Raw genomic sequence first — 27500 nt, 5'->3', positions numbered from 1 at the left:
TCGCATTTTCATTCCGTTCTCCCTTCTCCCTCTATCTCCACTGCATCGCCAAATCTTATATCAGCCATTATAGAGATAAGGCAGGATGGCTATGGAGGCTGGCCCGAGCAGGAAAGGGAATAGGTGGAAAATAGGAGGATGAATAGAAGGCTTAGGAATAAGATTGGATAATATGGAAACGTAGATTGTTTCCAAGGAGGAGTTGCCTTACTTCCTACATCCTCTTTCTCTTCTCTTCCCCTTCCTTCCCCTTCCCCTCGCCTTCCTTCCCTCGCTTCCCCTCGCCTCCTTCCTTACCTCATCTTTATCCAGCCTTTTTTTTCTCCTAGTTTCTCTCTCCGCTCTTATCCCCGTCTCTCTTTTACCTTCTCTCTCCCTCATCTCCTCTTCCCCCTCTCTATCTTTCCTCTCCTCCTTCCTCTCCTCCCCTCTCTCTACCTCGCTTGTCCTCCTCCCTCTTCTCTTCTTTCCTACTTCCACTCCTCTTCCTCCCCCTCTCTACCTCTCTACCTCTCTACCTCGCTTTTTCTCCTCCCTCTCCTCTTCTTTCCTACTTCCACTCCTCTTCCCCCTCTCTATCCTTCCTCGCTTGTCCTCCTCCCTCTCCTCTCCTCTCCTACTTCCACTCCTCTCCCTCCCCCCTCTCTACCTCTCTTGTCCTCCTCCCTCTTCTACTCCTCTCCCTCTCCCCCTCACCCCTCCCCCTCACCCCCACCCCCGCATGCACCGTTAGCAACCCCGCCCAATCAGCAGTTAGACAGACAATTATGAAAATGATAGCGCACCGCCTCACTATCCTTGAGCTGTGAGTTACGGTGACGTATGATGTAGGAGAAAAAAAAATGCATGTTCGCGCTTCACTGTATCCCGTGCATGTAAACCTCATGAAGAAAGTTTCTGTAGAGGTATAAAGAAGGGTATGAGTGAGGGGGAGAGGGAGAGAAGGAGGGAGGGGGAGAGGGTGAGGGTGAGGGTGAGAGAGAGAGAAAGAGAGGGAGGGAGAGAGAGAGAGACGTACGTAAAGAGAGTAAGAAGAGAGGGAGAGAGAGAGAGAGAGAGAGAGAGAGAGAGAGAGAGAGAGAGAGAGAGAGAGAGAGAGAGAGAGAGAGAGAGAGAGAGAGAGAGAGAGGGAGAGAGAGACGTACGTAAAGAGAGTAAGAAGAGAGAGAGAGAGAGAGACATAGAGACAGAGACAGAGAATGAAAGATAGATAGAGGGCATAGAAGAGAAAGAGAAAGATTGCAGGAAAGCAAGAGAAAAGAGAGAAAACAAGAATGAGATCTGGTCCCCACCCGCATGACAGAAATCCTCACACTCGCCCTTCACGAAACCTCATGCATGTTAAAAACTCATTAACGCATGTCTAGCGACGTGAAAAAAAAGAAAAAGAAAACAATAATGAGAAAGAGAAAGAAGAGATTGAAAAAAAAATAATAAAAAGAAAACAGAGATCAAAGACTAGAACAAAAGACTTTTTTTTCTCTTTGGAATTGATGACTCTATGTCTTATCAAACGTTCCTCTGTGGAAGTGCCAATGAGAGCCAGTTATGTGGCACTCGTTAGGTTGATTAGTGTTGCGATATGTGTAGAATGCGATGACTGGATTTTTTTTTTCGTGGCACGGGAATGTGACCTGTTTTAGTTATTGGAAATTATGTGTGACTTGATTTTGGAGAGATAAGGGTGGGGAAGGAGAGAGTGAGAGAGGGGGACGTAAAGAGAGTAAGAAGAGAGAGAGACGGACATAAAGAGAGTAAGAAGAGATAGAGAGAGAGAGGGAGAGACGGATGTAAAGAGAGTAAGAAGAGGGAGAGAGAGAGAGAGAGAGAGAGAGAGAGAGAGAGAGAGAGAGAGAGAGAGAGAGAGAGAGAGAGAGCGAGAGACTCCTTTGGGCTTGGCAGGCCTGAATTGGTGATGCAATATATGGCACTTTTTAAGCCTGGGAACTTTTCCGGACTGGCACTCCGTAGCTGATCGATCGATAATGGGCGGGCCACCCACGTTCTCTGTATGGCGAGAGGAAGAGGGAAAGGAAGAGGAGACGGGGAGAGGGATAGAGATGGAGAAGAAGGAGAGTAAATGGGAGAGAGAGGGAAAGGAAGAGGAGACAGAAAGAGAGGAAGAGGGAGAGGGAGAGAGAATGCGACAGACAGACAGACAGACAGACGGACAGAGAAAGCGACCGAACACAGATAGATGGACTGGGAAAGTGCGAGAGAAATGGAGGGGGTTGATGCTCGGGCGGGGGCTGGGGAGGGGCTGGAGACGGGAGGGGGAGGGGGGGGTTAATACTCAGCGCACTTTCACTGAAGAGGAAAAAATATATATTACCTTTGTCATACGCTTATATTTTGAGAGGGGCGGATTTGGCTGGGATCAAGGCCCTTCGTCGAACGTTCTCGAATATTGCCTTACGTATTCGCCTGTAAAGTGCGTGTTTAGAGAACATATTGTTTTATGATTATTTTATGAACTACCAAAATATACACACACACACACACGCTCTCTCTCTCTTTTATCTCTCGCGTATTCTCAAGGACGCACACATACACACACACACACACACACACACACACACACACACACACACACACACACACACACACACACACACACACACACATATATAGATATAGATATATATAAATATGTTTATACATAACACTTGCATGTCTCCGCATGGCATTCCCGTCGACAGGACTTCATTAAAGAAAATGTCGACTAAGAGAAGGAAAAATAATTAAAACATCTCTCAAAAATTCAAAATTATTTTATATGTTTCCACTCCGCATTTTTTTTTTTTTTTTCTCATGAAACTAAATGGATGATTTTCTGAAAGACTGCACCTGAAATTGTCTCAAGGTATCCAGTTGACAGGAACCACTTAAGCACAGATGGTTTCTGACCAGATGAGTAAATTTGCTGACGGATGAGTAGAGGCGGCGCTCAGATGAGTAACTCCTTTTATATGTGAATCATTTAACTCTTATTATCTATCTTAGGTTATCTCGTGGCATTTAGCAATTGAATTTGGTCAACTTGGATTTAAAAGGTTGAATAGGTAACCTTATTCAGATTCAATCAACTCTTTTTTTGAGGTCATTCGCTTCTGCCCTAATTAAGCAGACAATTAGCAATTAGCATATTAAGCAGGGAATTCATCCACCGCACATCCTTTCAGTAAACAGACGATTTTACCTCTCCCCCCCCCCTTTCTCTCTCTCTCTCTCTCTCTCTCTCTCTCTCTCTCTCTCTCTCTCTCTCTCTCTCTCTCTCTCTCTCTCTCTCTCTCTCTCTCTCCTTCGCTCGCCCTCAGCTAATGAATAATTACCAACATGCATCACTCTAAAATGTATATTGAAGAATGGTAGTAGTAAAAGATGATTATTTTTTTATCACCGAAAACTAGAAAAAAAAGTATCAGAATAAGAGGAAATGCAAATAATGATGATGATAATGATAGCATAATCACCGACATTAAGTCAGGCGAAATAAACCCCGCCCCCTCATCACCATGTGTCCCCATCCAGCCAATCATGTCCTTCACATTCACTCGAGAAACGAATCTGATCATTCGCGTATTTATAACAGAAAAAGGGGCGTGGCTAATTTCTCCCAACTCGGTACCGTTGCCTACAATAGTAAATAATCATATGGGGGCGTGGCTAATTTCTCCAAACTCAGTACCGTTGACTACAATAGTAAATAATCATATGGGGGTGTGGCTAATTTCTCCAAACTCGGTACCGTTGCCCACAATAGTAAATAATCACAAGGAGGCGTGGCTAATTTCTCCAAACTCGGTACCGTTGCCTACAGTAGTAAATAATCATCGGAATTTCGCCCCAGAATGTCCAAGTCCCACGAGACTAACCTCCGCCTCTCCTCTCCTTGCAGATGAGTCGACGGGCTCCCTCGACGAAGGCATGGGCCAGAAGAGCGGCTCCCCGTCCCCGCTGGTGGGCTCCAGCGGCAGGATCTCCGGCAGGGAGTCCGTGGCATCCCTGGCCTCCTCCACCGACAACTCCACGGCCACCCATCCTGACGAGGATATCGAGAGGCTCCTGCAGATTAACGAAAGGAAACGGAACTCCCTCACCCCCCTTGGAGTAAGTCTTGGGTGTTTGTGTGTCTGTTTGTTTGTTCTAGAGGTATGTGGGGGGGGGGTATGGGGATATGGGGGGGGCTTAGGGTATGGGGTATATGGGGGCTTTGTGAGTGTGTTTGTTGGGAGGGGGGGTTGTATAGGCGTATGGTTGGTTGGTTTTTAGAGATTTTAGGAAGAAGAATAGACGATAATGAAGAGATATAAGGATGTATGGATAGACAAATCCATTTTTTTATAATTAACCGAATATATGGATGATCAACTAAGGTAGGATTTCATATCGATGGATGACAATAAAAAGATAAATGGATGAATAATCGGATGCATAGATTAGATATGATCAAACAATACAAAAGGAATTAAGTATTTATATAGTGAGATTAACAATTAACAATGTGGATTTAAGTGCAGGATTTACGGTCGCCTCAGACATCCAGGATTAACATCAGAATAGAGTTGGATATATATTTATCCTCTGGGATTTTATGGATAATAGGTGCGTTATTTCTGACCATCTAGCTAGATAATTATGAATGATGAATTATTAATTGGGTAAGCGAAATGTTTGATATCCTGTCAAATAGCAGCTAATTAGTAGGAGGTTAAATTATGTAATTATGAAATGGAAAAAAATGTATGTATTTTTTTTTTTCTTTTTTATTGCATTTTGTCTGATAGGTTTTGATATTTGATTGGTGTTGTTATTGTTTTTTTTAATATATTTTTTTTTGGTTTAGGGTTTATGATTTGGTTTATATTTTGTTGTCGAATTTGTGTGTATTTTTTTGTTTTGTTCTATGAATAAGTATATATAATCTTTCATGATTTTATGTATATATATATATATATATATATATATATATATATATATATATATATATAATCTGATTAATTATTTTTTATGATTAGCTTTATTTGTTTCACATTTTAGGATATCACTCCCGTATGCATATATACTTTCTATTTCCCATTGCCAAAATCGGATTTTTTCACCTCTACTGTAAGAGTAAACATAGGAATTGACAAATAATAAAAAAAAAAAACGGAAAAAACGAAATTCGCGGAAAGGACCAGAAGAAAATATAGAACAAAAAAAAAAAGAAAGAAAGAAAAGAACTCAAGCAAATAATTGAAATGGGCAGATAGCTCTCCTCGCTCCTTCTCCTGCACAGCGAGTCCTACGAGTCCTCCGCGGGGGCGTTCACCCGGCAGGAGGAAGAGGCTAAGGATACATAACGCCTCGAAGGGTATGGCGGGGGGAAGGGGGAGGGGGAAGGGGGTGATAGGAGGATGAGAAAGGTGGGAGGAGGATGGGAGGAGGATGAGGATGAAAAGGGGGGGGGGGGGTTGAGGAGGTTAGGATGAGGAGGAGGATTAGAAAGATGGGATGAGGATGAGGATGATGAGAAGGGTGGGATGAGGAGGAGGATGAGAAGGAGAATGGAGGGTAGGATAACAAGGAGGGGGAAGGTAGGAGGGAGTAAGAGTATCAGGAAGGGAGGGGGAGGGGGAGAGGAGGGGCCGGGAGAAGGTGGGGAGGATGGGTGGGAAGCAGGAGGCAGGTGGATGGGAACGTGGGTGCAGGGCAAGAGGGCAGTAGCGAGGTAGTAGAATAGGGGGAGGGGGGGATTGCAAGAAGGTAGCGGGGAGTTGGGTAGAGGGGGGGGGGGGCAGGAGGGTAGAGGGTAGGGGGTAGGGGGACAGGAGGGTAGAGCATAGGGTGTAGGGGGGCATTAGGGTAGAGGGTAGGAGGGGGAGAGGGGAGAGGGTAGGAGGGGGGGAAGGGGGGGGGCAAAAGAGGGCAATGCGCGCGCCACGTCCTTGGCAGAGTCGCAAGGTTTCGCACACTTGTGGTTTGTCTCGAACGTGTAGGAATGTGTTACGCACACGGGTGGAGACACGTACGGTCGGCCATGCAGAGAGATACGTACGTACGTGGATACGTACACGAGGTGATGCACGGAACGGATAAGATCGTGAAGATAGATACGGATAGATAGAAGGATGGATAGTGGATAGAGTGATGGAGAGACGGATAGACAGCGGATGGAGGGATAGACAGCTAGAAGGATAGACAGACGGATGGATAGTAAACGGAGAGATAACCGGATGGATAGACAAGCGGAGGATAGAGAGACAGATAGAGGAACAAAAAGATGAAAAAAGAGCGCGATTTTTTTTTTAATGAAGGGCTTCCCGCGCGCGAGAAAAAAAAATCCTTGTAAACATAACAAACTAATAAAAAACGGTTAATAAAAACAGTAAGAAAGGAATAAAAATAGATAAATAGTAAAAGATGATAATAATTATAGGTGCAAAACTAACAAGGATTCCAGTAGGTCTTGCTAAAGAAAAAAAAAGCATTAAGAAAACAAAATGCAATACCGCCAAGGACTCCGCTAGGCCTAAGAAAACAACGGTAAGCGTAAAAGAAAATGAATTTGAGAAAGGGAAAAGATATACATTTCTGCCGAGGCACCAAGTAGGCCTATGCAAAGTTTGTTCGAAGTGGGAGGTCGCCTTCATTATCCTCCTTCTCCTCCTACTTCTTTTACTCCTCCCACCTTTTTCTCCTCCTCCTCCTCCTCCTCCTCCTCCTCCTCCTCTACCACCACCGTCTCTTCTTCCTCCTCTTCGTCATCTTCCTCTTCCTCTTCTTCCTCCTCCTCCTCCTCCACTACCACCACCGCCACCACAACCACCACCATCACCTCCTCTTTTTCCTCCTCCCCCTCCTCCTCCTCTTCCTCCACCTCCTCTTCTTCCTCCTCCTCCTCTTCCTCCTCCTCTTCCTCTTCTTCCTCCTCCTCCTCCTCCTCCTCCTCGTTATCCCTACGAGAAGGCGATCCGGAAGCCCTCGGCGCCAGTCGGAAGGTGCGACAGAACTAACGTCAATCGCCCGTGACGGTTGCGAATGCACGACGGACCGAGGACCGACGGACCGACGGACCGACTGCGGGCAGGTAAACCGACAGGGTTCGTGATCGAGGGCACCTGGCGTCTGATCTGTGTCCTGGGAGGGAGATTAGGAGGAGGGACTTGTTGCGGATAGGGAGAGAACGGGGGGGGGGGGAGAAGGATGGGGGAGGTGGTTGTGGGAGGAAGAGGGAGGGGAGGGAGGGTGAAGGAGGGGGTTGTGGGAAGGAGAAGGGAGGGTGAAGGAGGGAGTTGTGGGAGGAAGAGGGAAGGGGAGAGAGATAAAAGATAGATGGAGGGAGAGAGAAAAGAGGAAAGGGAAGGAGGTAGAAAGGAGATTGAGGGAGGGAGGGAGAAAGGAGATTGAGGGAGGGAGGGGGACGGAGAGGGAGGGAGGGAGAAAGAGAGAGAAGGAAACAGACACAGAATTAGAAGAAAGGGGAGGCGATGAAGGAGAAAGTAGAAAAGGAGAGAAAGTAACAGAAGGAGAGAAAAGAAAAAGAAAAGACGAGAGAAGGCTAATGCAGAGATTGATTTAGAGAAAGTTTGAGAAGTAGATGGAGGAAAAAGAAAACGAAAAGAATTCGATATAAGTTGACAGGCAGATTGATAGGCAATTGATTAACCCTTCCTTGTATACCTGATACTCCTAATATGGAAATCGACGACCTGCTTTTAAAAAAAAATATGTAAAAAAAATATTAATAATTGTAGGCCTATACCATAAACATATAGGGTGTCGATCCTATTTTTTTTTTTCTTTTTTTTTACGAACTCGACAGAATAGAATGCCACCTTTTTTATATCTCTTTAATTCCAGTGATTGATTCGCTGATTATTGAAAAAAAAAAAAACACAACGTAATGTTTACTCTTCGGTTACAGAACACCTTGGGGAAAAGGGCGAAAGCTATCGAAACGCTGGTAAGAAAATGAAAAAAAAAAAAAGAAAAGAAAAGGTTCCTGTGTGCTCGCATAATGTTTGCTGCGCTGTTGAAAATGCTATTGCTTATTCTCGTGCTGTTTTGCGTTTTATTTTTTATTTACTTTTATTTTTTTTTTACTTACTTTGTGTTTGTCGCTTTATTATTTTGCCGCAGTAATATATGTATATATATATATATATATATATATATATATATATATATATATATATATATATATATGTATGTATGTATGTATACATATTTATATATTTTTTCTTTTCCTCTCTCTCTCTCACTCTCTCTCTCTCTCTCTCTCTCTCTCACTCTCTCTCTCTCTCTCTCTCTTTCTCTCTCTCTCTCTCTCTCCTCTCTCTCTCTCTCTCTCCCTCCCTCTCCCTCTCCCTCCCCCTCCCCCTCCCCCTCCCTCCTCTTCCCCCTCCCTCCCTCCCTCTCTCCACTCCCTCCCTCCCCCTCTATCTATCTATCTCTCTTGTGTTCTCATTATTCGTCTACTTCCCTCTGCGCATGCGTGTTGTTGTACGAAGCAGCTTATGACCTTCTGTATTTGACAAGAGGGTCGTGTTTGTGTTCTTGAAGTTAGTGCCTCGTGACACTGAGCCAGTTACGTGTCACGGCACTGGTTACGTAACACGAAAGAGCACATGGGGTTATGGAGGTGTGTGTGTGTGTTTGTGTGTGTGTGTGTTTGTGTGTGTGGGTTTGTCTGTGTGTTTGTGTGTCTCTGTGTGTGGGTTTGTCTGTGTGTGTGTTTGTGTGTGTGTCTGTGTGTGTTTGTGTGTGTGTGTGTGTGTGTCTGTGTGTGTGTGTGTGTCTGTGTGTGTAGATATAAACGAATGATCATATTCATGTCTTTACACACGTATTTAATGTCCAAAGCGTTCTACTACATATAGCAAATAGTAAACTCACCCAGTTCCATTTATTGAATACTGTGTTTTATCAAATCATAAACTCTTCCTTTTTCCAATGAAAAAAAAAAAAAAGAATACACGCCAGATTGCAAGATAAACTCAAATCGAAATAGTGATCATACAATTTTAATTAATAGAGGAAGCAAACCTACTGTTGGTGATAGTGAAAAAAAAAATTAATTAATAAAAGTCTTTGTTAATTAAGGAAAGCATAATTTTTTTCTTGTTGAGATTAAACGTTATTGAATGTGAATGAATGTTTCTTGTTGTTTTTTCTGTATTCCGATTTTTGTTTTTGTTTTTGTTTAATGATGTTTATAACAGTTTCGTCTATAATGAATTGTGATGTGTATAACTTATGCTTTAATGTCGCTTTGAGTGAAAAATGGAGAGTAAACTTAATGCATGGTTTTGTATGCATATTTGTTTACCGTTATTTACAGTGTTTTTTTTTCTCTCTCTCCTCTTCGTGTGTTGCCCTTTTTTGTTTGGTTGTTTGTTTGTTTTTCTGCTTTTATGTATAAGTTGATTTTTTTATATTATGTGTATATTTGTTTAACAATTATTATTGGTAGTTTAGTATCGTCTGATTATTTTTTGATATTTGCATTTTTTTTCGCACATACACACATGTATATGATGTACAGTAGATTTAGGCCTTCTATACATACACGCATTGAATATCTACCTTTGCACATACATACATACATATACATAGATGCACACACACACACACACACACACACACACACACACACACACACACACACACACACACACACACACACACACACACACACACACACACACACACACACACACACACATACACACACACACACACGTTCTCCTAAGCTCCATCCACAAACGAAACGTAGAAAGTTAGAAATTAATATATATATATATATATATATATATATATATATATATATATATATATATGTATATATATGTATATGTATATATATGTGTGTATATATATATATATATATATATATATATATATATATATATATATATATATATATATATGTATGTATGTATGTATGTATAGACATTTTTTTCTTTTTTTTTTATCATCTCATTTCTTCATTTGTTTTATTTGTTACGTAACGGTTCCCCTTCGGTTACAGAGTTCCTTGGGATTAAAGACAAAATCGCTTGGAAACCTGGTAAGAAAAGACGTTTCAAGTTCGCGTGTTTTTTTGTTTTTTTTATGAGTTTTTTTAGCATATGTGATTCATTGAGTTTTGCTTGTTTTTTTGTTTTTTTTGTTTTATATTGGCTTGTACTTTGCTCACTTTTTTTGTTTTTCTTTTGCTGCATTTATGGTGTGTGTGTGTGTGTGTGTGTGTGTGTGTGTGTGTGTGTGTGTGTGTGTGTGTGTGTGTGTGTGTGTGCGCGTTTGTCTTTGCTTGTGTGTGTGTGTGTTTAACTTTGCTTGTGTGTGTGTGTGTTTGCCTTTGCTTGTGAGTGTGCGTGTGTTTAACTTTGCTTGTGTGTGTGTGTGTGTGTGCGTGCGTGTGTGCATGTATTTGCCTTTGCTTGCGTGTGTGTTTGTGTGCGAGTGTGTGTGCGTATCAAGCATGCGCGTTTTTGATACTGTGCTTTCATTCGCTTGACATTATGCATGACAGTAGCCTGTCACGCCCCTAGAGTGTTTGTGGTTGCCTGTCTGCTTGCATGCTTGATTTTGCTTTTCATGCGCAGACAAGCAAACCACAAGCACTGTCGCATTCTAGCCGTTAGTTGCAATGCAGCGTGAGGTTGTTGCAATTCATGATTCCCGGATGTTGGCGAGTGAGCGTAGATCTTTTGAATCGTAGATTGTAGATAAGCATCGTTTATGTTTCTTGTAATTCTTAAGTTTCCTTTATTTATATATATAGATGTTTTATGATATTTTTCCCCTCTCATATTTTAATACTTAAGAAGGAATGATAATAATAATGCTGGCAATACCTGACTTAATTAATCCGTTCACTTTGTACTCTCTCTCTCTTTCTCTCTCTCTCTCTCTCTCTCTCTCTCTCTCTCTCTCTCTCTCTCTCTCTCTCTCTCTCTCTCTCTCTCTCTCTCTCTCTCTCGCCGTAACTCTATTTATCTCAATAATATTTTTCTTTTCCTATCTTCTTCTGATATTCCCTAATTATCCCTTTCCTCCTTTTTCCCCATTCCCTCCTGATTTTAATTATTGTTTTTATTTTGTTTGTCTCGCGTTTCTAGCGGAGCAACCTCGAGGGATCGCGAGCTTAAAACTTATCTTCGCTACCCCTTCCCGCGCCATCTTCCCGCGGGGCTAAAATGAATCTAGATATAAACAAAATAACCTTACTGTTACGGGCATAAAAAAACAACAACAACAAAGCTTTAAAGGGTACACTTTATTTAGCTTCTCTTCCATAATCATAAGATTGTTGTATCTTTTTTTATTTTTTTGTTTGTTTGTTTAATTACTCCCTTCATGATGTATCTTATCACGTAACCCATTTTGTGTAGGTGCAAGTATTGTTTTTTTGTTTTGTTTTGTTTTGTTTTATTGCTATCTGTAGTCCTGCTTATTCTCTCTGCAACTTAATGTTAAGTTTCCCGCCTGCTTGGTGCTGCCATCTCGGCGGAAAATAAGGTAACCACTCACGTGTTGCTGGTGCGCCCTACTTAAAAAAAAACAACAACAACAACACCTATATCTAAAAAAAAAAAACAAGTCAAGCAACAACTAAGCCCAAACACCAGTCAGTCCTCTAAGGAAGGAAGGAAGGAATGAAGGAATGAAGCAAGGAAGAGCACCTCTGGAAATAACCCCGTTAGAGCTGTTAGGACTCACGAGCAAAGCACAAACAAAGAGCCAGCGACTGAGGCCGGCCGACCGGCGTTGCGGCGCGCCAGTCGACACGCGAGTGGTGAGCCGAGTGTTCGACCCCATCGAGGGCAAGCCACCACCACCACCTCCACCACCTCCTCCTCCTCCTCCTCCTCCCTGGCGTCTCGCTCTCACGCAGCTCCTGTGATCCTCCACCAAGGGCGAACCACATCTGTCTCTCCTCCGCTGCCTTGCGTAAGTCGGCTATCTCTCTTGTGCTCTGCCAGACTGCTGCTGATGCTGCTGATGCCACTGCTCCTGATACTGATGCTGCTGATTCTGCTGCTGATTCGGATGCGGTTTCTTGTGCCGGTGCTCCTGCCACTAATCATGTTAGCACACACCCACTGCAACAGCTCTTTCATATTACTCTCGCTCGATCTCTTTTTTTTTTCTTTCTCTCTCTCTCTCTCTCCTTGTATTAACTGGTGCGTTGTAGATGCTACGACTTGTCTGCAGTGCTTGTTGACATTGTCATTGTTGTTTTGATACTCTCTGCATCAGCGGCAGTTGCTACTAATTCAACTACGATGCAGCGCAAACGATGCTGTAGTTGCTCATCTTACTAACACCTCTCAGCTGACCTAAGCTAAAAGCTCTCTCTTTCTCTCTCTCTCTTTCTCTTTCTACAAGTGCACTCTGCTAACGGCATCCGCTAACAGCTGTAGTTAACAGCCTACCCCGCATAAAAGCTTCAGTTGTTTATTAACCAAAAATGTTATTGTCACTAACATAATCTCCAACATATCGCTCTTAGTTATGTGATTATACTAACCAGCATTGGTAACATCATCATGCTTGCCGTGAAATATGGGTTGCTGACCGTAGAGTTTTAAGTACCTGCGAGGAACATCTTTTAAGTGGAAAGCTCTCGGGGTCTGACGGCTTTGCACGCTCACCAAGGGCGTGTGTGTGTTTGTGTGTGTGTGTGTGTGTGTGTGTATGTGTGTGTGTGTGTGTGTGTGCGCATGTGTCCACGGAAGCACGTGGAAGATAATGAGTGTGTGTGTGTGTGTGTCTGTGTGTCGAGAGAGAGAAAGAGAGAGAGATAGAGGAAGAAAGAGAGGGAGAGAGAGAGTGAGTGAATGAGAGAGTGAGAAAGAGAAAGAGAAAAAGAGAAAAAAGAAAGAAAGAGAGCTAGAAAAAGAGAAGAGAGAGAGGTAGAAAGAGAGTGAGAATGAGAAAGAGATAAAGAAAGAAAGAAAGAAAGAAAGAGAAAAAGAGAGAGAGAGAACGAAAGAAAGAAAGAACGGGAGGTAGAAAGAGAGAGAGAGAGAGAGAGAAAGAAAGAGTGAGAGCAAGAGCGATCGTGCAAAGCCGGGTCCGCGATGAATCCCCTGCGAGTGTCATCCAGCGGGCGACAGAGAGATGGTAAAACATCACTAGGAATAATAAATTTGCTGTCTTTCCGCGGCGGTTCGGAAATCCATCCACTTGCCGCCGCCTCATTCCCCGCTCATTCCCCTCTCCTTATCCTCCGCTCATTTCCCGCTCCCCATTCCCCCTTCTTTTTTTCTTTTTTTCTATTTCCTCTCTCCTTCTCCTTCGCTCATTCTCCTTCTCCTATTTTTTTTATATTCCCCCTCTCCTTATCCTTCGCTCATTCTCCTTCTCCTATTCCCCTTTCTTCTATTTCTTTTATTTTCTATTCTCCCTCTCTTTATTTTCCGTTCATTCCCCTCTCCCCATTCCCCCTTCTTTTATTTTTTTTCCATTTCCCCTCTCCTTATTCTCCGCTCATTCTCCTCCTTCTATTCCCCCTTCTTCTATTTCTTTTTTTTTTCTATTCCCCCTCTCCATATTCTCCGTTCATTTTCCTTCTCCCCTTCTCTCCCCCTCCTTCCTCCTCCTCCTAAATATTCCCCATCTTTCCCTTCCTTTCTTCCTCCCCTCATTCTCCTATTCCTCCCCTTCCTCACCCTTTTACTTCTTCCTTCCATTCCTCCTCCTCCCTCAACCTCCTTCCTCCTCTTTCTTCCTCCTCCTTTCCACCACCCTCCTCCTTCATCCTCCCTTTGCCCTTCCTCTTCTTCTCTTCCTCCTCCATCCCCTTCCACCTGCTTCTTACCCTTCTCTTCTTCTTCCTTCTCCTTTCCCTCCTCCTTCCCCTTCCACCTCCTCCTTCCCTCTCTCCTTCCCCTACTCCCTTTCTTTCTACCTCCTCCTCCTACTCCTTCCCCTCCTCCCCCTCCTCCTCCTTCCTCCTCCTCCCCCTCCTCCCTATTCTTCCTCCTTCTCCCCCTCCTCCCTCTCCATCCTCCTCCTTCCCCTCCTCCCTCTCCTTCCCTCCCTCTTTCCTCCTCCCTCTCCTTCCTCCTCCTCCCTCTCCTTCCCTTCCCCTTCCTCCTCCTTCCCCTCCCTCTTCATTTTCCTCCCTCCCCTTCCTCCTATTTCCCCTCTTCCCCCGTCCGCTATCTACGTCATCCTGCCGTTATTCTTCCATTCATTCTTTCTTTCTTTCTTCCGTTTTATCTCTCTCTCTCTCTCTCTCTCTCTCTCTCTCTTCTTTCTTTCTTCTTTCGATCTTCCATTCTTTCTTTCCTTTCTCTGTCTCTGTCTCCCATTCGCTTTCAGACCCTTACCACACCCCCTCGCCCCCACCCCCGAGCGATAAGGCTTCCCCACCTGCCTCTTCTTGACAAGACTTTCCTTCCCTTTCCACTTGATAAGGGCGCTCATATCTCTCTCTCTCTCTCTCTCTCTCTCTCTCTCTCTCTCTCTCTCTCTCTCTCTCTCTCTCTCTCTCTCTCTCTCTCTCTCTCTCTCTCTCTCTCTCTCTCTCTCTCTCTCTCTCTCTCTCTCTCTCTCTCTCTCTCTCTCTCTCTCTCTCTCGCTCTCTGTTTGCCTCTCTCTTTCTCTGTCTCTCTCTCTCTCTCTCTCTCTCTCTCTCTCTCTCTCTCTCTCTCTCTCTCTCTCTCTCTCTCTCTCTCTCTCTCTCTCTCTCCTCCTCTCTCTCTCTCTCTCTCTCCCCTCTCCCTCCTCTCTCTCTCTCCCCTCTCTCTCTCTCTCTCTCTCTCTCTCTCTCTCTCCTCTCTCTTCTCTCTCTCTCTCTCTCTCTCTCTCTCTCTCTCCTCTCTCTCTCTCTCTCTCTCTCTCTCTCTCTCTCTCTCTCTCTCTCTCTCTCTCTCTCTCTCTCTCTCTCTCTCTCTCTCTCTCTCTCTCTCTCTCTCTCTCTCTCTCTCTCTCCTTCCATTCCTCCATCCCTCCACCCCTCTCTCTCTCCCTCTCTCCCTTCCTCTCCTCACTCTCCCTGACAGGACCCCTCCACCCACTCCCGCCCCCTACCCCCGCCCGTCCTTCGTCCTGTCACGATTCCTTTTCTTCGAGGAATTCGATTGCGTCCTCCGGTGCCAGTCCGAGTGCCAGGGCCTGAGGGCTCGAGTCTCGTCACGGGCGCTGTTGTTGCCGTGGAAATGTCTTATCGCGGCGGGTATCTGCTCGCTCGCTCTCTGTCTGTCTCTTTCGCTGGCTCTCTCTCTTTCTCTTTCTCTCCCTCCCTCCCTCCCTCTCTCCCTCTCTCCCTCTCTCCCTCTCTCCCTTCCTTTCTTCCTTTCTTTCTTTCTCTCTCCCTCCCTATATCTCCCTCCCTCCCTCTCCCCCTCCCTATCTCCCTTCCTATCTCCCTCCCTTCCTCTCTCCCTCCCTCCCTCCCTATCTCTCCCTCCCTTCCTCTCTCCCTCCCTCCCTACCTCCCTCCCCCTCCCCCTCCCTCTCTCACCTTACCAAAGAAGCGAAGACAAACCACCCAGATGCCCTTTCCGTCTCGGTTCAATACTACACAGATTTGGCCCTCTTGACTGGCACTCTGATTGGCATATTTACTCCCGGGAACCAGTGCCTAGAAGGGGCTTGATTAGCTTCTGATTAGAGTGCCACCCTCTGATCGGTGATTTATGATCGCGAAGAGAAGGAAATGACAGGGCGTTAGATTGGGGGGAGGGGGGAGGGAGGGAGAGGGGTGTTTGGCACTCGTTTCGTTTCATGAGAGGCACTGGCATCGAGGGCGTTCTGGTGACGACGGGATTGCTTGGCCTGTGAGGGTCACGCCCTCTCCTTCTTCTCTCTTTCTCTCTCTCTCTTTCTTTCTTTCTTTCTTTCTTAATTTCACTCTCTTTCTTAGTCTGTCTCTTTCTTTCGTTCTTTATCTTGCTCTCTCTTTCTTTTTTTCTTTCGTTTTCTTATCTTTTTCTCGTTCTCTCTTTTTTTCTCTCTCTTTTTTTCTCTCTCTGTCTGTCTATCTATTTAATTTTGTATCATTCACTATTCTATCTATCTCCCTGTTTATTTACATCGTACATCACACATATCATTCTATCCTTCTGATTCTCTTCTTTACCATTATTCTCGTTTTTCTCTCTCTTTCTTCTTCGCTTTTTTGTCATTTCTCCCTCCTTTCTCCCTCTCCCTCTCCCTTCTTTTGCTCCAGCCTTCTTCCTCTCTTCTTTCTCCCCTCCTCCTCCCCTCTTCCTTTCCTCCTTCTTCCCACATCCAACCCTCTTCCCTCCCCTCCTCCTTAAATCTTCCTTCCCCTCCTCCTTCCTTCTTCCTCTCCTTCCTCCCCTCCTCTTCCCGTCACCCGTCCCTCTTTCTTCCCCTCTTCCTTCCCTCCTCCTCCCTTCTTCCTTTCCTCCTTCTCCCCACATCCTCCCCTCCTCCCTCCCCTCCTCCTTCCCTCCTCACATCCAACCCTCTTCCTTTCCCCTCCTCCCTCTTCCTCCCCTCTTCCTTTCCTCCTTCTCCCCACATCCAACCCTCTTCCCTCCCCACATCCTCCCCTCTTCCCTTCCCTCTTCCTTCCCCTCCTCCTTCCTTCTTCCTCCCTTCTTCCTCCCCACATCCTCCCCTCTTCTTTCCCCTCCCCCTTCCCTTCCCTCATCCTTCCACTCCTTCCCCTCCTCCTTCCCTCTTCCCTCCCCTTCTCTTTTCCTCCTCCTTCCCTTCCCTCTCCCTTCCCCTCCTCCTTCCCTCTTCCCTCCCCTTCTCTTTTCCTCCTCCTTCTTCTTCCTCCTCCTCCTCCTCCTCCTCCTGCTCCTCCTCCTCCTCCTCCTCCTCCTCCTCCTCCTCCTCCTCCTCCTCCTCCTCCTCCTCCTCCTCCTGCTCCTCCTCCTCCCCAATTTCCTCCGTGCCTTTGATGCATTACACGCAAACGTTGTCCAACCATTAATCTCACGGCGTCTTTATTTATTTTTTTCCTTTTCGTTTTTTTTTTTTCGTTCTTGTCAACATCGCAAAGGAATGATATTTGGTTCAGAGGGGAGAGGGAGAACGAGGAGGGGGTTAGGGGGTAAGGGGAGAGAGGGGGGAGGGAGGGGGGGTTAAAGGAATCACACCCGTGGAATTGAAGTGAAAAAAATGAAGAGAGAGAGAAAAAAAAATGGGAAGGAAAAAAGAAATTAAAAATGTTTGGAAAGATGTTCGTTGTATAAAGGGATGGGTAGGGGGTGGGGTTGGGGTTAGGGTTAGGGGGGGTGATTGAGGAGGGGAGGGGGGGAGGAGGGGGAAGAGGGTAGGTGGGGAGAGGGCAACCTTCTAATTTACGTTTAATCGTTTATTTATTTATTTTTTTTATTCGATTGTGTCCAAGGTATAGTGTCAGTCCCTTACCCTCTCCCTCCCCCTCCCCCCACTACCCCCCGCCCCACCCCCCCACCCTATCCCCCGCCCCCTTCCCTCTATTTATCTCATCAATCTTATTTTATTTTCGATTCTTTATTCGTTAATCAGTATCTCATAACTGTTTTTTTTTTTTTTTTTTTATCATATTAACATAGGACCCGAATTGATGGTGTCACGATAACGAAATTCGCTTCGTTCTGCGCGTACCATTTTAGTCCTTATGCTCGAGGGCGATAAGGGTCACATTACGCTCTCCGCTCCTCTCCTTTTTTATTTGGGAAATCTAGTCGCATTAACGGTAATTGGAATTCAAATTTTGACTTCATTTGGACATGGGTTTGCTGTTATTTCTCAATGGCGTCTGATTTGTTTTGACTCGTGGGGGCTGACTGAGTTCCGGAGAAATAGATACGTTTGTGTACTTTCTTTTCTTCTGTCTGTCTGTCTCTTTCTCTCTTTCTCTCTCTTTCTCTCTCTTTCTTTATCTGTCTTTCTCTTTCTCTCTCTGTCTCTCTTTTTTTTCTCTCTCTTTCTCTGCGTCTCTGTCTCTCTTTTTTTTCTTTCTCTGTGTCTCTGTCTCTCTGTCTCTCTCTCTCTCTCGTTCTCCTTCCCTCCCTCCCTTACCCCTCATCTTCCTCCTATTCCTCCTCCTCCTTCCCTCTTCCCTCTCCCCCTTCCACCCCCCTCCCCCATCCACCCCCCTTCCCCCTCCCCCTCCCCTCCCCTCTGAATCCCAATCGCAAAGCCTACGACCGAGAAATTCCTATCGCAGTTGACAGCTAGACGTGGCATCGGGAAGGAGGGGGGGATAGGGGGATAGGGAGATGGGGGGAGGGGGATGAGGAGATGGGGTTGGGGGATGGGGGAGGGAGATGGGGAGGGGGAGATCTGGACAGTCATCGTGAATGGGGTATAAATGTGTCTCTTTGTCTCTGAGATGACTGTCTCGTAGGGTGTGTCTCCTTTTTCTTTTTCTTTTTCTTCTTTTTTTTTCTTCTTCGTCGTCTCTTTTTTTTCTTTTTCTTCGTTCTCTTCTCGTTCCTCTTCTTCCTTTTCTTCTTTTTATTCTCATTCTCTTTCATTTTCCCTTCTTCGTCTCTTCCTCTTTCTCTTCTTTCTCGTGCTTTTCTTCTTTCCCCTCTTCTTCCTCTTCATTATACTCCTCCTCCTCCTCCTCCTACACATATCCAAATACAAACAAGCAAACACAAACATCCACAAACACACACAAATACACACACACAAACACACCTACAGACATACACATGTACACATTTCCATTCCCTCTCGTCCACGTTTGGCCATGACACCCCCTCCCCCCTCCCCCCTCCCCACCAAAAAAAATGACGTTAAAGCTACTTGTTCTGGAAGAATCCGACTCCTTTTCGGTGATTCTATATCTATGTCAACTCTATGTCAATCTATGTCTATTTTATGGCAATCGTCAACCGGTGTGTGGCTTTTAGGTGCTCCCGGTCAGTGGTCTCGTGTGTGTTTTAAAGAAGGGTTTTGTATTTAAAGGAATGTCTTATTTTTAGGATCATCTTTCTCACTCTCTCTCTCTCTCTCTTTATTTTTTTTTTCTCTCTCTCTTTATCTTTCTCTTTCTCTCTCTCTCTATTTATCTCTCTCTCTCTCTCTCTCTCTCTCTCTCTCTCCCTCTCTCTCTCTCTCTTTATCTTTCTCTCTCTCACTCTCTTTCTCAATCTCTCGCTCTCTCTCTCTCTTTATCTATCTATCTCGACCAGACACACATACACACACACACACACACACACACACACACACACACACACACACACACACACACACACACACACACACACACACACACACACACACACACACACATATATATATATATACATATACATATATATATATATATATATGTATATATATATATATATATATATATAAATATATATAAAATGGGGATATTGATAGGTAAAGGAAAGGGTTCCTACTTTATTTCGGACCTGCAGCGAGTGTTACGCCACCGCCGCATGACTGGTATCTGTGTCAGCTCGTCAAGGCTATGAGCGTCAGCAGCGGTAATGACCCAGTCCTTCCCAGACACCCTGTCACATAGCATCCTCTGCCTCCTCTGTCTGTGTCTCCCCTGCACCCCCCTTACCCCTTCCCCTCCCTTACACCTTCTCCCTGCTTCCCCCTTTTCGACTTGTCATGCACTGGCACCTCTCTTGTACCCTGCCAGGCGCTGCTGTCATATCTCCTGGATCCTGTCAGGCGCTGTCATTTCACCTGTACCTTGCCCCCTGCACCCTCTCTATCGCATTCCCGTTTACCCTGTCGTGTTATGTCACACCCTGTCATAGCCTGCCCGTCTCCCTTGCCCTTTTTCTTGTTGCAATGGCCATGCACCAGCCTATGACTGCTGTCTGTCGGCTTGTTCTCCCTGACCCGCCTTTGGTGATCTTTCTCTCTCTTCTTGCTGGCTTTTGGGGGCTCTTTATAGTTCTTTTATTTATTTATTTTTGGTGTATTCCTTTTCTTTCTGTCTCTCTCTGTCACGTGCTCTCTCGATTTTTCTCTTTATTTGTTCTCTCTCTCTCTCTCCCTCTCTCTCTCTCTCTCTCTCTCTCTCTCTCTCTCTCTCTCTCTCTCTCTCCTCTCTCTCTCTCTCTCTCTCTCTCTCTCTCTCTCTCTCTCTCTCTCTCTCTCTCTCTCTCTCTCTCTCTCTCTCTCTCTCTCTCTCTCTCTCTCTCTCTCTCTCTCTCTCTCTCTCTCTCTCTCTCATAAAAAAGCTGGAACATTTAACCCTTTCGTTTTAAGCAAAGTGTAAAAACGTAAATACAGTCAGCACACTAAGCATTACAAGCCCTGTAATGTAATGTCGCTAGAGACTCGTTGTATTTTGTCCTTTTTTCTTTCTTTCTTTTATTTTTTTTCCTTTTTTCTTTTATTTTTTCTTGTTTTTCTTTTTTTTCAATTTGATGTTTATTGTTTATATTACTGTCTTGTTTTATTGGATTTTCTTTATTTGGGATCGATCCCTTTTTTTGTGGAGGAGAGAAATGGAGAAGAGATGTAATTTCAAAAAGGAAATAAGGAAGAAGCAAGGGAATGGTAATGGATGTATGAAAGAAAGAAAAAAATGTATTTGTGATTGTGTATTTTTATTCACTTTTTTTGTGTTTTTGGAAGATGTTTTTGGTTGTTTATATTTGTATTTTATTATTTATAAGTTGTGTCCGTTTGTATGTCTATTGTGTCTATTGTGTTGGATTATTCTGGGAGACGCAAAAAAACAACAAAAAAACATACACGTATTGTATTCCTTTCTATTGGCTACGACTTTGTTTGTTTTATTTTCATTTGTCTATGGATTTATTTATTGCTTACTTTCTCCCATGTCTTTCTCTGCGTCTTTCCAATGCATCACACTTTCCCACCTGCCCCCACCCCCTCCCCCTTCACCCTACCCCTAAAACCCCCTACCCCAACCACACCCACCCCCACTCCCTCTCCTTCTCCTTCTCGTTCTCCTTCTCCTTCACGTGCTCCCCCCTCCCCCCCGTTCCCCCTGCACTTCCTCTTCCCTCCCTCACTCCTCATCCCTCCCCTCCCCCATCTCCTCTCCTCCATCTCCTCCCTTCTCCTCCTCCCTCGTCCTCCCTCCTCCTCCTTCTTCGTCTCCCTCCTTCTCCCTCCTCCTCCTCCATCTCCTCATCCCTCCCCTCCCCTCCCCCATCTCCTACCTCCTCCATCTCCTCCCCTCTCCTCCTCCTCCTCCTCCTTCGTTTGTCATTTCCATTTCCGCTGGCGTTTCCCAGTCAATTTCCCTCGGTTGGAATTGTGTTGCGTCCCCTCTCTCTCTCTCTCTTTCTCTTCCTTTTGTTCTCTCTCTTTCTCTCTCTCTCTATCTTTCTCTCTTTCTTTCTCTCTCTCTCTCTCTCTCTCTCTCTCTCTCTCTCTCTCTCTCTCTCTCTCTCTCTCTCTCTCTCTCTCTCTCTCTCTCTCTCTCTCTCTCTCTCTCTCTCTCTCTCACTTTCTCTCTTTATCTTCCTTTTGTTCTCTGTCTCTCTCTCTTTCTCTTTCTCTTTCTCTTTCTCTCTCTCTCTCTCTCTCATCTACCCTCATTCCCTCCCTTTTCCCTAGTCTCTTTCTCTCACCTCCCCTCCTTTCCCAGATCCCCTCTCCCCCCTCCTTCTCCTTCCTCCCCCCTTCCCACCCTTCTTCCCCCCTCTCCCTACACCCACCCCACCCCTTCCCCCTATGCTTACTCAATGGATGACCTGTCTTGACCTGTTTTCCCTGTTCGCTACGTCTAGGAGAGTGGGAGAACATTGGAAGGAAAGAGGGAGGGGGGAGGGAGGGAGGAAAGGGAAAAGGAGGCAAAATAGAAGAAAGGGAAGGAGGAGAGAGAGAGAGAGAGAGAGAGAGAGAGAGAGAGAGAGAGAGAGAGAGAGAGAGAGAGAGAGAGAGACAGATTGTGTTGGATTTGAGCTTTGATTTTTTAAAATGTTATTCATACAATCTGTACACACCTATATGTTATAAGAAGTACTCGTAATTGATACGAATAAACCGAAAATACACATTTATTTAGAAAAATAAAGAAATCAGTTATTATACCAGAATAAACCTATGTATAATACAGTAACCCAGTACAACAAGTCCTTTCAATTTGTTTTTGTTTTCTTTTTTTCTCGGGAACTAAGAATAAACAAAAAAAAAAACTTTTAAAGTAATTTTTTTTTCAACATCAAGAAAAAGGGTTGTAATTACCTCATGTAAAGGATATTAATTAGACTTAAAGGACTTTTTACTAAAGGACTTCTCTAAAGGACTTTTTATAACGACACAGGGTTTTATGTTTATTCATTTCCCGACTTTCTTTAGTAGAAGGTTTAGGATCGTATATTTATTTGAATGTTTGTACTATCAGAGGGGGGGAGGGAGTGGGAGTGGGAGTGGGAGATAGAGATAAAGAGGGAGGGAGAGAGAGAGAGAGAGAGAGAGAGAGAGAGAGAGAGAGAGAGAGAGAGAGAGAGAGAGAGAGAGAGAGAGAGAAAGAGACAGAAAATAACAAGGAAAGAGAGAGAGAGAGAGAGAGAGAAAGAGAGAGAGAGAGAGAGAGAGAGAGAGGAAACTAATGAGAAAGAAAAAGGAGAGATGACGACAAAGACAAAAAAAAAAAAAAAAAAAAAAAAAAAAAACAGACAGACAGACAAAAAGAAAAGAAACAGGAAAAAGATTTCACGAGCAGAGACTCATGCCACACACAAGTCACGCGAGCTACTCCTCCCTCGAGAGTGGATAAGGCATTCACAAAGGCGAATCAAATGTGCAGAAGCTTGTCGGATTCTGCTGTCTGGGGCGCGAGTTTGGCCTCATGTTTTATGCCATGGGCGTAGGACGGCAAAAAAATAAAGACACGTGCACATACATACGCCCACACTGACAGGTACATACACACACACGCACGGACACACAAACACACACACACACACACACAACCTGATGGGAAAAGTAATCCTATTTACCTCAACATCCAGACAGGTAGATAGATCCTACAGCCTGTTTCTCCTGTATAGTATCCTTAGGGCAAGAGATAGGATAGAAAGTAATGGGAGAGAGAGAGAGAGAGAGAGAGAGAGAGAGAGAGAGAGAGAGAGGTGTTTTGGGGACATGGTATCCCCCTTTCTTCCCTCCCTCCCTTCCCCCTCCCTCCCTTCTCTCCCTTCTCTCCCTCCCTCCTTCCCTCCCTCCCTCTCACCTCCTTCCCTCTCTCCCCCCCTCTCCCCCCCCCTCTCTCCCCCCCCCCCCTTCCTCCCTCCCTCCCTCCCTCCCTCCCTCCCTCCCTACCTTCCTCTTTCCCTTCCTCCCTCCCTCCCTTCCTCCCTCCCTCCCTATAGACTCCGCCCTTTTCTTTCGCCGACCGGACCTTTAGCGGCGCCGCCCGCGATAAGATGCGTAGCGCCCGCCTTATCGCCGTCAGCTAGCTTGCCTCCTCTGGTCGTGTCACCGACGTGCTTTGGTCTTCTCGGTGCGTTCGGGGGGGGGGGGGGGCGTTGCTCTTGGATTGTCTCTGTCTGTCTGTCTATGGATTATCTTTTGTTTTTGTATTTTGTGGTTTAGTTTTCCTTTTTTTTATCTCCCTCTCTATTTTCTTGCTTTCTCTCTTTCTCTATCTCATTCTCTCTCCCTCTCCCTCCTTCCCTCCTTCTCTCCTTCTCCTTCCCTCCCTCCTTCTCCCTCCTCCCTCCTTCCCTCCCTCCCTCTCCTCCCTCTCTCTCCCCCCTTTCCAACCCTCTCTCTCCTCCCTTTCCCTCCTTCCCTCTCCTCCCTTTCCCTCCCCTCTCCTTCTCCCTCCCTCCCTTTCCCTCCCCCCTCCTTCCCTCCTTCTCCCTCCCTCTCCTCCCTTTTCCTCTCTCCCTCCCTTCTCCCTCCCTCCCTCCCTCTCCCTCCCTCCCTCTCCTCCCTTCCCTCCCTCCCTCTCCCTCCCTCTCCCTCCCTTTCCCTCCCTCTCCCTCCCTCCCTCCTTCTCCTTCCCTCCCTTCTCCCCGCCCTCCCTCTTCTCCTCCCAGGGGGGACCCCTCTCCTCTCCCTCACCTCCCTCCACCTCCCTCCCTCCTTCTCCTCCCTCTCTCCCTCCTTCCTCCCCCCTCCTTCTCCCTCCCTTCTCCTCCCTCTCCTCCCTCTCTCCCTCCTTCTCCTCCCTTTCCCTCCCTCCCTCCCTCTCCTCCCTTTCCCTCCATCTTTCTCCCTCTCCTCCCTTTCCCTCCCCCCTCCTTCTCTCCTTCTCCTCCCTTTCCCTCCCTCCCTCCCTCCTCTCCTTCCTCCCTCCCCCCTCTTTCCCTCCCCCCCCCCCCCTCTCTTCCTCCCTCTCCTCCTTCTCTTCCTCCCTCTTCTCTCTCCCTCCTTCTCCCTCCCTCCCTCCCTCTCCTCCCTTTCCCTCCCTCCCTCCCTCCCTTCTTGTCACCAGCCAGACCTGCTGAAAAGGCGCGTAGTAGGGACGAGGGACAGAGAGCGTCTGCGCGTGGATAATTTTTTTTTTTTTTTTTTTTTTTTTCCTGTTTGTTTACCTCTAGCGACGGGACCGGGCCTTGTCTCTCTCTTCCTGACCTGTTCGTGTCTTCTTTTCCTCCTTTCCTTCCTTCCTTCCTTCCTTCCCTTCGCTTTCGTTCGTTCGTTCGATCCTTCGCTTCGCTCCCCGCTCTTCATCTTTCTTTCCCTATTTTTGGTTTCTCACTCCCTTTCCCTCCTTTCTATTTGTCTTTCCTTCCCTTTTTCACTTCGCCCCTTCCCTTCCCCTCCCCTCCTCCCTTCCCCTCCCCTCCCCTCCCTTCCCCTCCTCCCTTCCCCTTCCCCTTTCCTCCCCTCCCTCCCCTTCCTTCCTCCCCTTCTTCCCTCCCTCCCTCCCTCTCTCCCTTATTCCTCCCTCCCCTTCAATCCCTCCATCCATCCACCCATCCCTCCCTCCCTCCCTCCCTCCCTCCCTCTCTCCTTCCTTCCTTCTCACAGTCCCATAACAAAAGGCCGCCCATCCCTCCCTCTACACCTTTAAGACGTGCCTGCCCGCCCACCCGCCCTTCTTCCCGGCCTGCGACCTTCACTTGTTACTTTCACACTCTCCTTAGACACTCGCGGTGACGTCATAGCTGTCTTGAAGATTTCTCTCTCTCTCTCTTTCTCTCTCACTTTCTCTCTCTCTCTCTTATTATCTCTCTTTCGTTCTCTCTCTCTCTCTCTTATTATCTCTCTTTCGTTCTCTCTCTCTCTCTTATTTTCTCTCTTTTGTTCTTTCTTTCTCTCTCTCTCCTCTCTCTCTCTTCTCCCTCTTCTCTCTCTTCTCTCTCTCTCCTTCGTCCTCTCCTCTCTCTACCTCTCTCTCTCTCTCTCTCTCTCTCTCTCTTCTCTTTTCTCCTCTCCTCTCTTTCTCTCTCTTCTCCTCTTTATTCTCTCTCCTCTCTCTCTACTCTCTCTCTATCTCCTCTCTCTTTCCTCTCTCCTCTCTCTCTCTCTCCCCTCACCTCATCCTTTCCCTCATTCCCATCTCCCCCTCCTTCTCCTTCCTCCCCATCCTTTCCATACCCTTCTTCCACCCCCTCCTTACCCATCCCCTCTCCCCCTCCTTCTCCTCTCCTCCCCCTTCCCCCTTCCACCCTTCTTCTCCCCCCTCCCTACTCACAGCAGAAACACCCCACTCCCTTCCCCTATGCCCCTACTCAATGGATGAAGAGAGAGTGACCTGCCTTGACCTGTTTTCCCTGCTCGCTACGTCTTGGAGAGTGGGAGAACATTGGGAGGAAAGAGGGAAGGGGGAGAGGGAGGAAAGGGAAAAGGAGGGAAAATAGAAGAAAGGGAAGGAGGAGAGAGAGAGAGAGAGAGAGAGAGAGAGAGAGAGAGAGAGAGAGAGAGAGAGAGAGAGAGAGAGAGAGAGAGAGAGAGTGTGTTGGATTTGAGCTTTGATTTTTTTAAAATGTTATTCATTACAATCTATATCACACCTATATGTTATAAGAAGTAACTCGTAATTGATACGAATAAACCGAAATACACATTTATTTAGAAAAATAAAGAAATCAGTTTATTATACCAGAATAAACCTATGTATCGGGGCAATACATAACCCACCTAACAACAATCCGTTTCAATTTGTTTTTGTTTTCTTTTTTCTCGGAACTAAGAATAGTCTGTCTCGCGCGCGCGTGCAAACAAAAAAAAAAACTCTTAAAGTAATTTTTTTTTTCAACATCAAGAAAAAGTGTTGTAATTACCTCATGTTAAAATAGAGAGCTGCGATATTAATTAGACTTAAAGTGACTTTTTACTACGCAGCGCGCGTGGACTTCTCTAAAGGACTTTTTATAAACGACACATAGTAATTTTTATGTTTATTCATTTCCCGAATTTCTTTAGTAGGAAGTTTAGGATCGTGTATATTTATTTGAATGTTTGTACTATCAGAGGGGGGGAGGGAGATGGAGAGGGGGGCTGATGGAGTGGAGTGGAGATAGAGATAAAGAGGGAGCTGCTACTACTACGTCACACGACACATCGACAGAGAGAGAGAAGAGAGTAGGAGAGAGAAGAGAGCATCTATCAGAGAGAGAGAGACGAGGAGAGAGAGAGAGAGAGAGAGAGAGAGAGAGAAAAAAGAGAGAAAAGAGAGAGAGAGAGAGAGAGAGTGAGAGAGAGAGAGAGAGAGAGGAAACGAAGGAGAAAGGAAGAGGAGAGATGACGACAAAGACCAAAAAAGAAAAAAAAAAAAAAAAAAAAGAGACAGACAGACAGACAAAAAGAAAAGAAACAGGAAAAAGATTCCACGAGCAGAGACTCATGCCACACACAAGTCACGCGAGCTACTCCTCCCTCGAGAGTGGATAAGGCATTCACAAAGGCGAATCAAATGTGCAGAAGCTTGTCGGATTCTGCTGTCTGGGGCGCGAGTTTGGCCTCATGTTTTATGCCATGGGCGTAGGACGGCAAAAAAATAAAGACACGTGCACATACATACGCCCACATTGACAGGTACATACACACACACGCACGGACACGCACACACACACACGCACACACACAACCTGATGGGAAAAGTAATCCTATTTACCTCAACATCCAGACTAGTAGATAGATCTCTCTCTACAGCCTGTTTCTCCTGCAGATGGTCATATAGTATCCTTAGGCAAGAGATAGGATAGAAAGTAATGGGAGAGAGAGAGAGAGAGAGAGAGAGAGAGAGAGAGAGAGAGAGAGAGAGGTGTTACAGGAATTGCACAGGGGGACATGGTATCCCCCTTTCTTCCCTCCCTCCCTTCCCCCTCCCTCCCTTCTCTCCCCTCCCTTTCTCTCCCTCCCTCCTTCCCTCCCTCCCTCTCACCTCCTTCCCTCTCTCCCCCCCTCTCTCCCCCCCTCTCTCCCCCCCTCCCTTCCTCCCTCCCTCCCTCCCTCCCTACCTTCCTCTTTCCCTTCCTCCCTCCCTCCCTTCCTCCCTCCCTCCCTATACATTCCGCCCTTTTCTTTCGCCGACCGGACCTTTAGCGGCGCCGCCCGCGATAAGATGCGTAGCGCCCGCCTTATCGCCGTTAGCCAGCTTGCCTCCTCGGGTCGTGTCACCGACGTGCTTTGGTCTTCTCGGTGCGTTCGGGGGTGGGGGGGGGGGGGCGTTG

At 46.0% G+C, this 27500-nt stretch overlaps 1 protein-coding gene across 1 annotated transcript in view; it reads left to right on the top strand.

Moving 5' to 3' along the window:
- The window catches only part of LOC122247513 (uncharacterized), a 385131-nt gene that overhangs the window by 338754 nt on the left and 18877 nt on the right, over positions 1-27500 (top strand). The window contains exons 8-10 of the mRNA XM_086540169.1: positions 3899-4110; positions 7910-7948; positions 10016-10054. Coding sequence (XP_086396295.1) covers positions 3899-4110; positions 7910-7948; positions 10016-10054 — 290 coding nt within the window. The remainder of the gene's footprint in view (positions 1-3898; positions 4111-7909; positions 7949-10015; positions 10055-27500) is intronic.

The sequence above is a fragment of the Penaeus japonicus genome, unplaced genomic scaffold, assembly GCF_977035675.1.
Source record: "Penaeus japonicus unplaced genomic scaffold, GWHDUDI00000001_assembly GWHDUDI00000009, whole genome shotgun sequence".
Classification (NCBI taxonomy): Eukaryota; Metazoa; Arthropoda; class Malacostraca; order Decapoda; family Penaeidae; genus Penaeus; species Penaeus japonicus.
The sequence above is the reverse complement of the archived record's forward strand: the minus strand, read 5'-3'. Positions and strand labels throughout refer to the sequence as shown.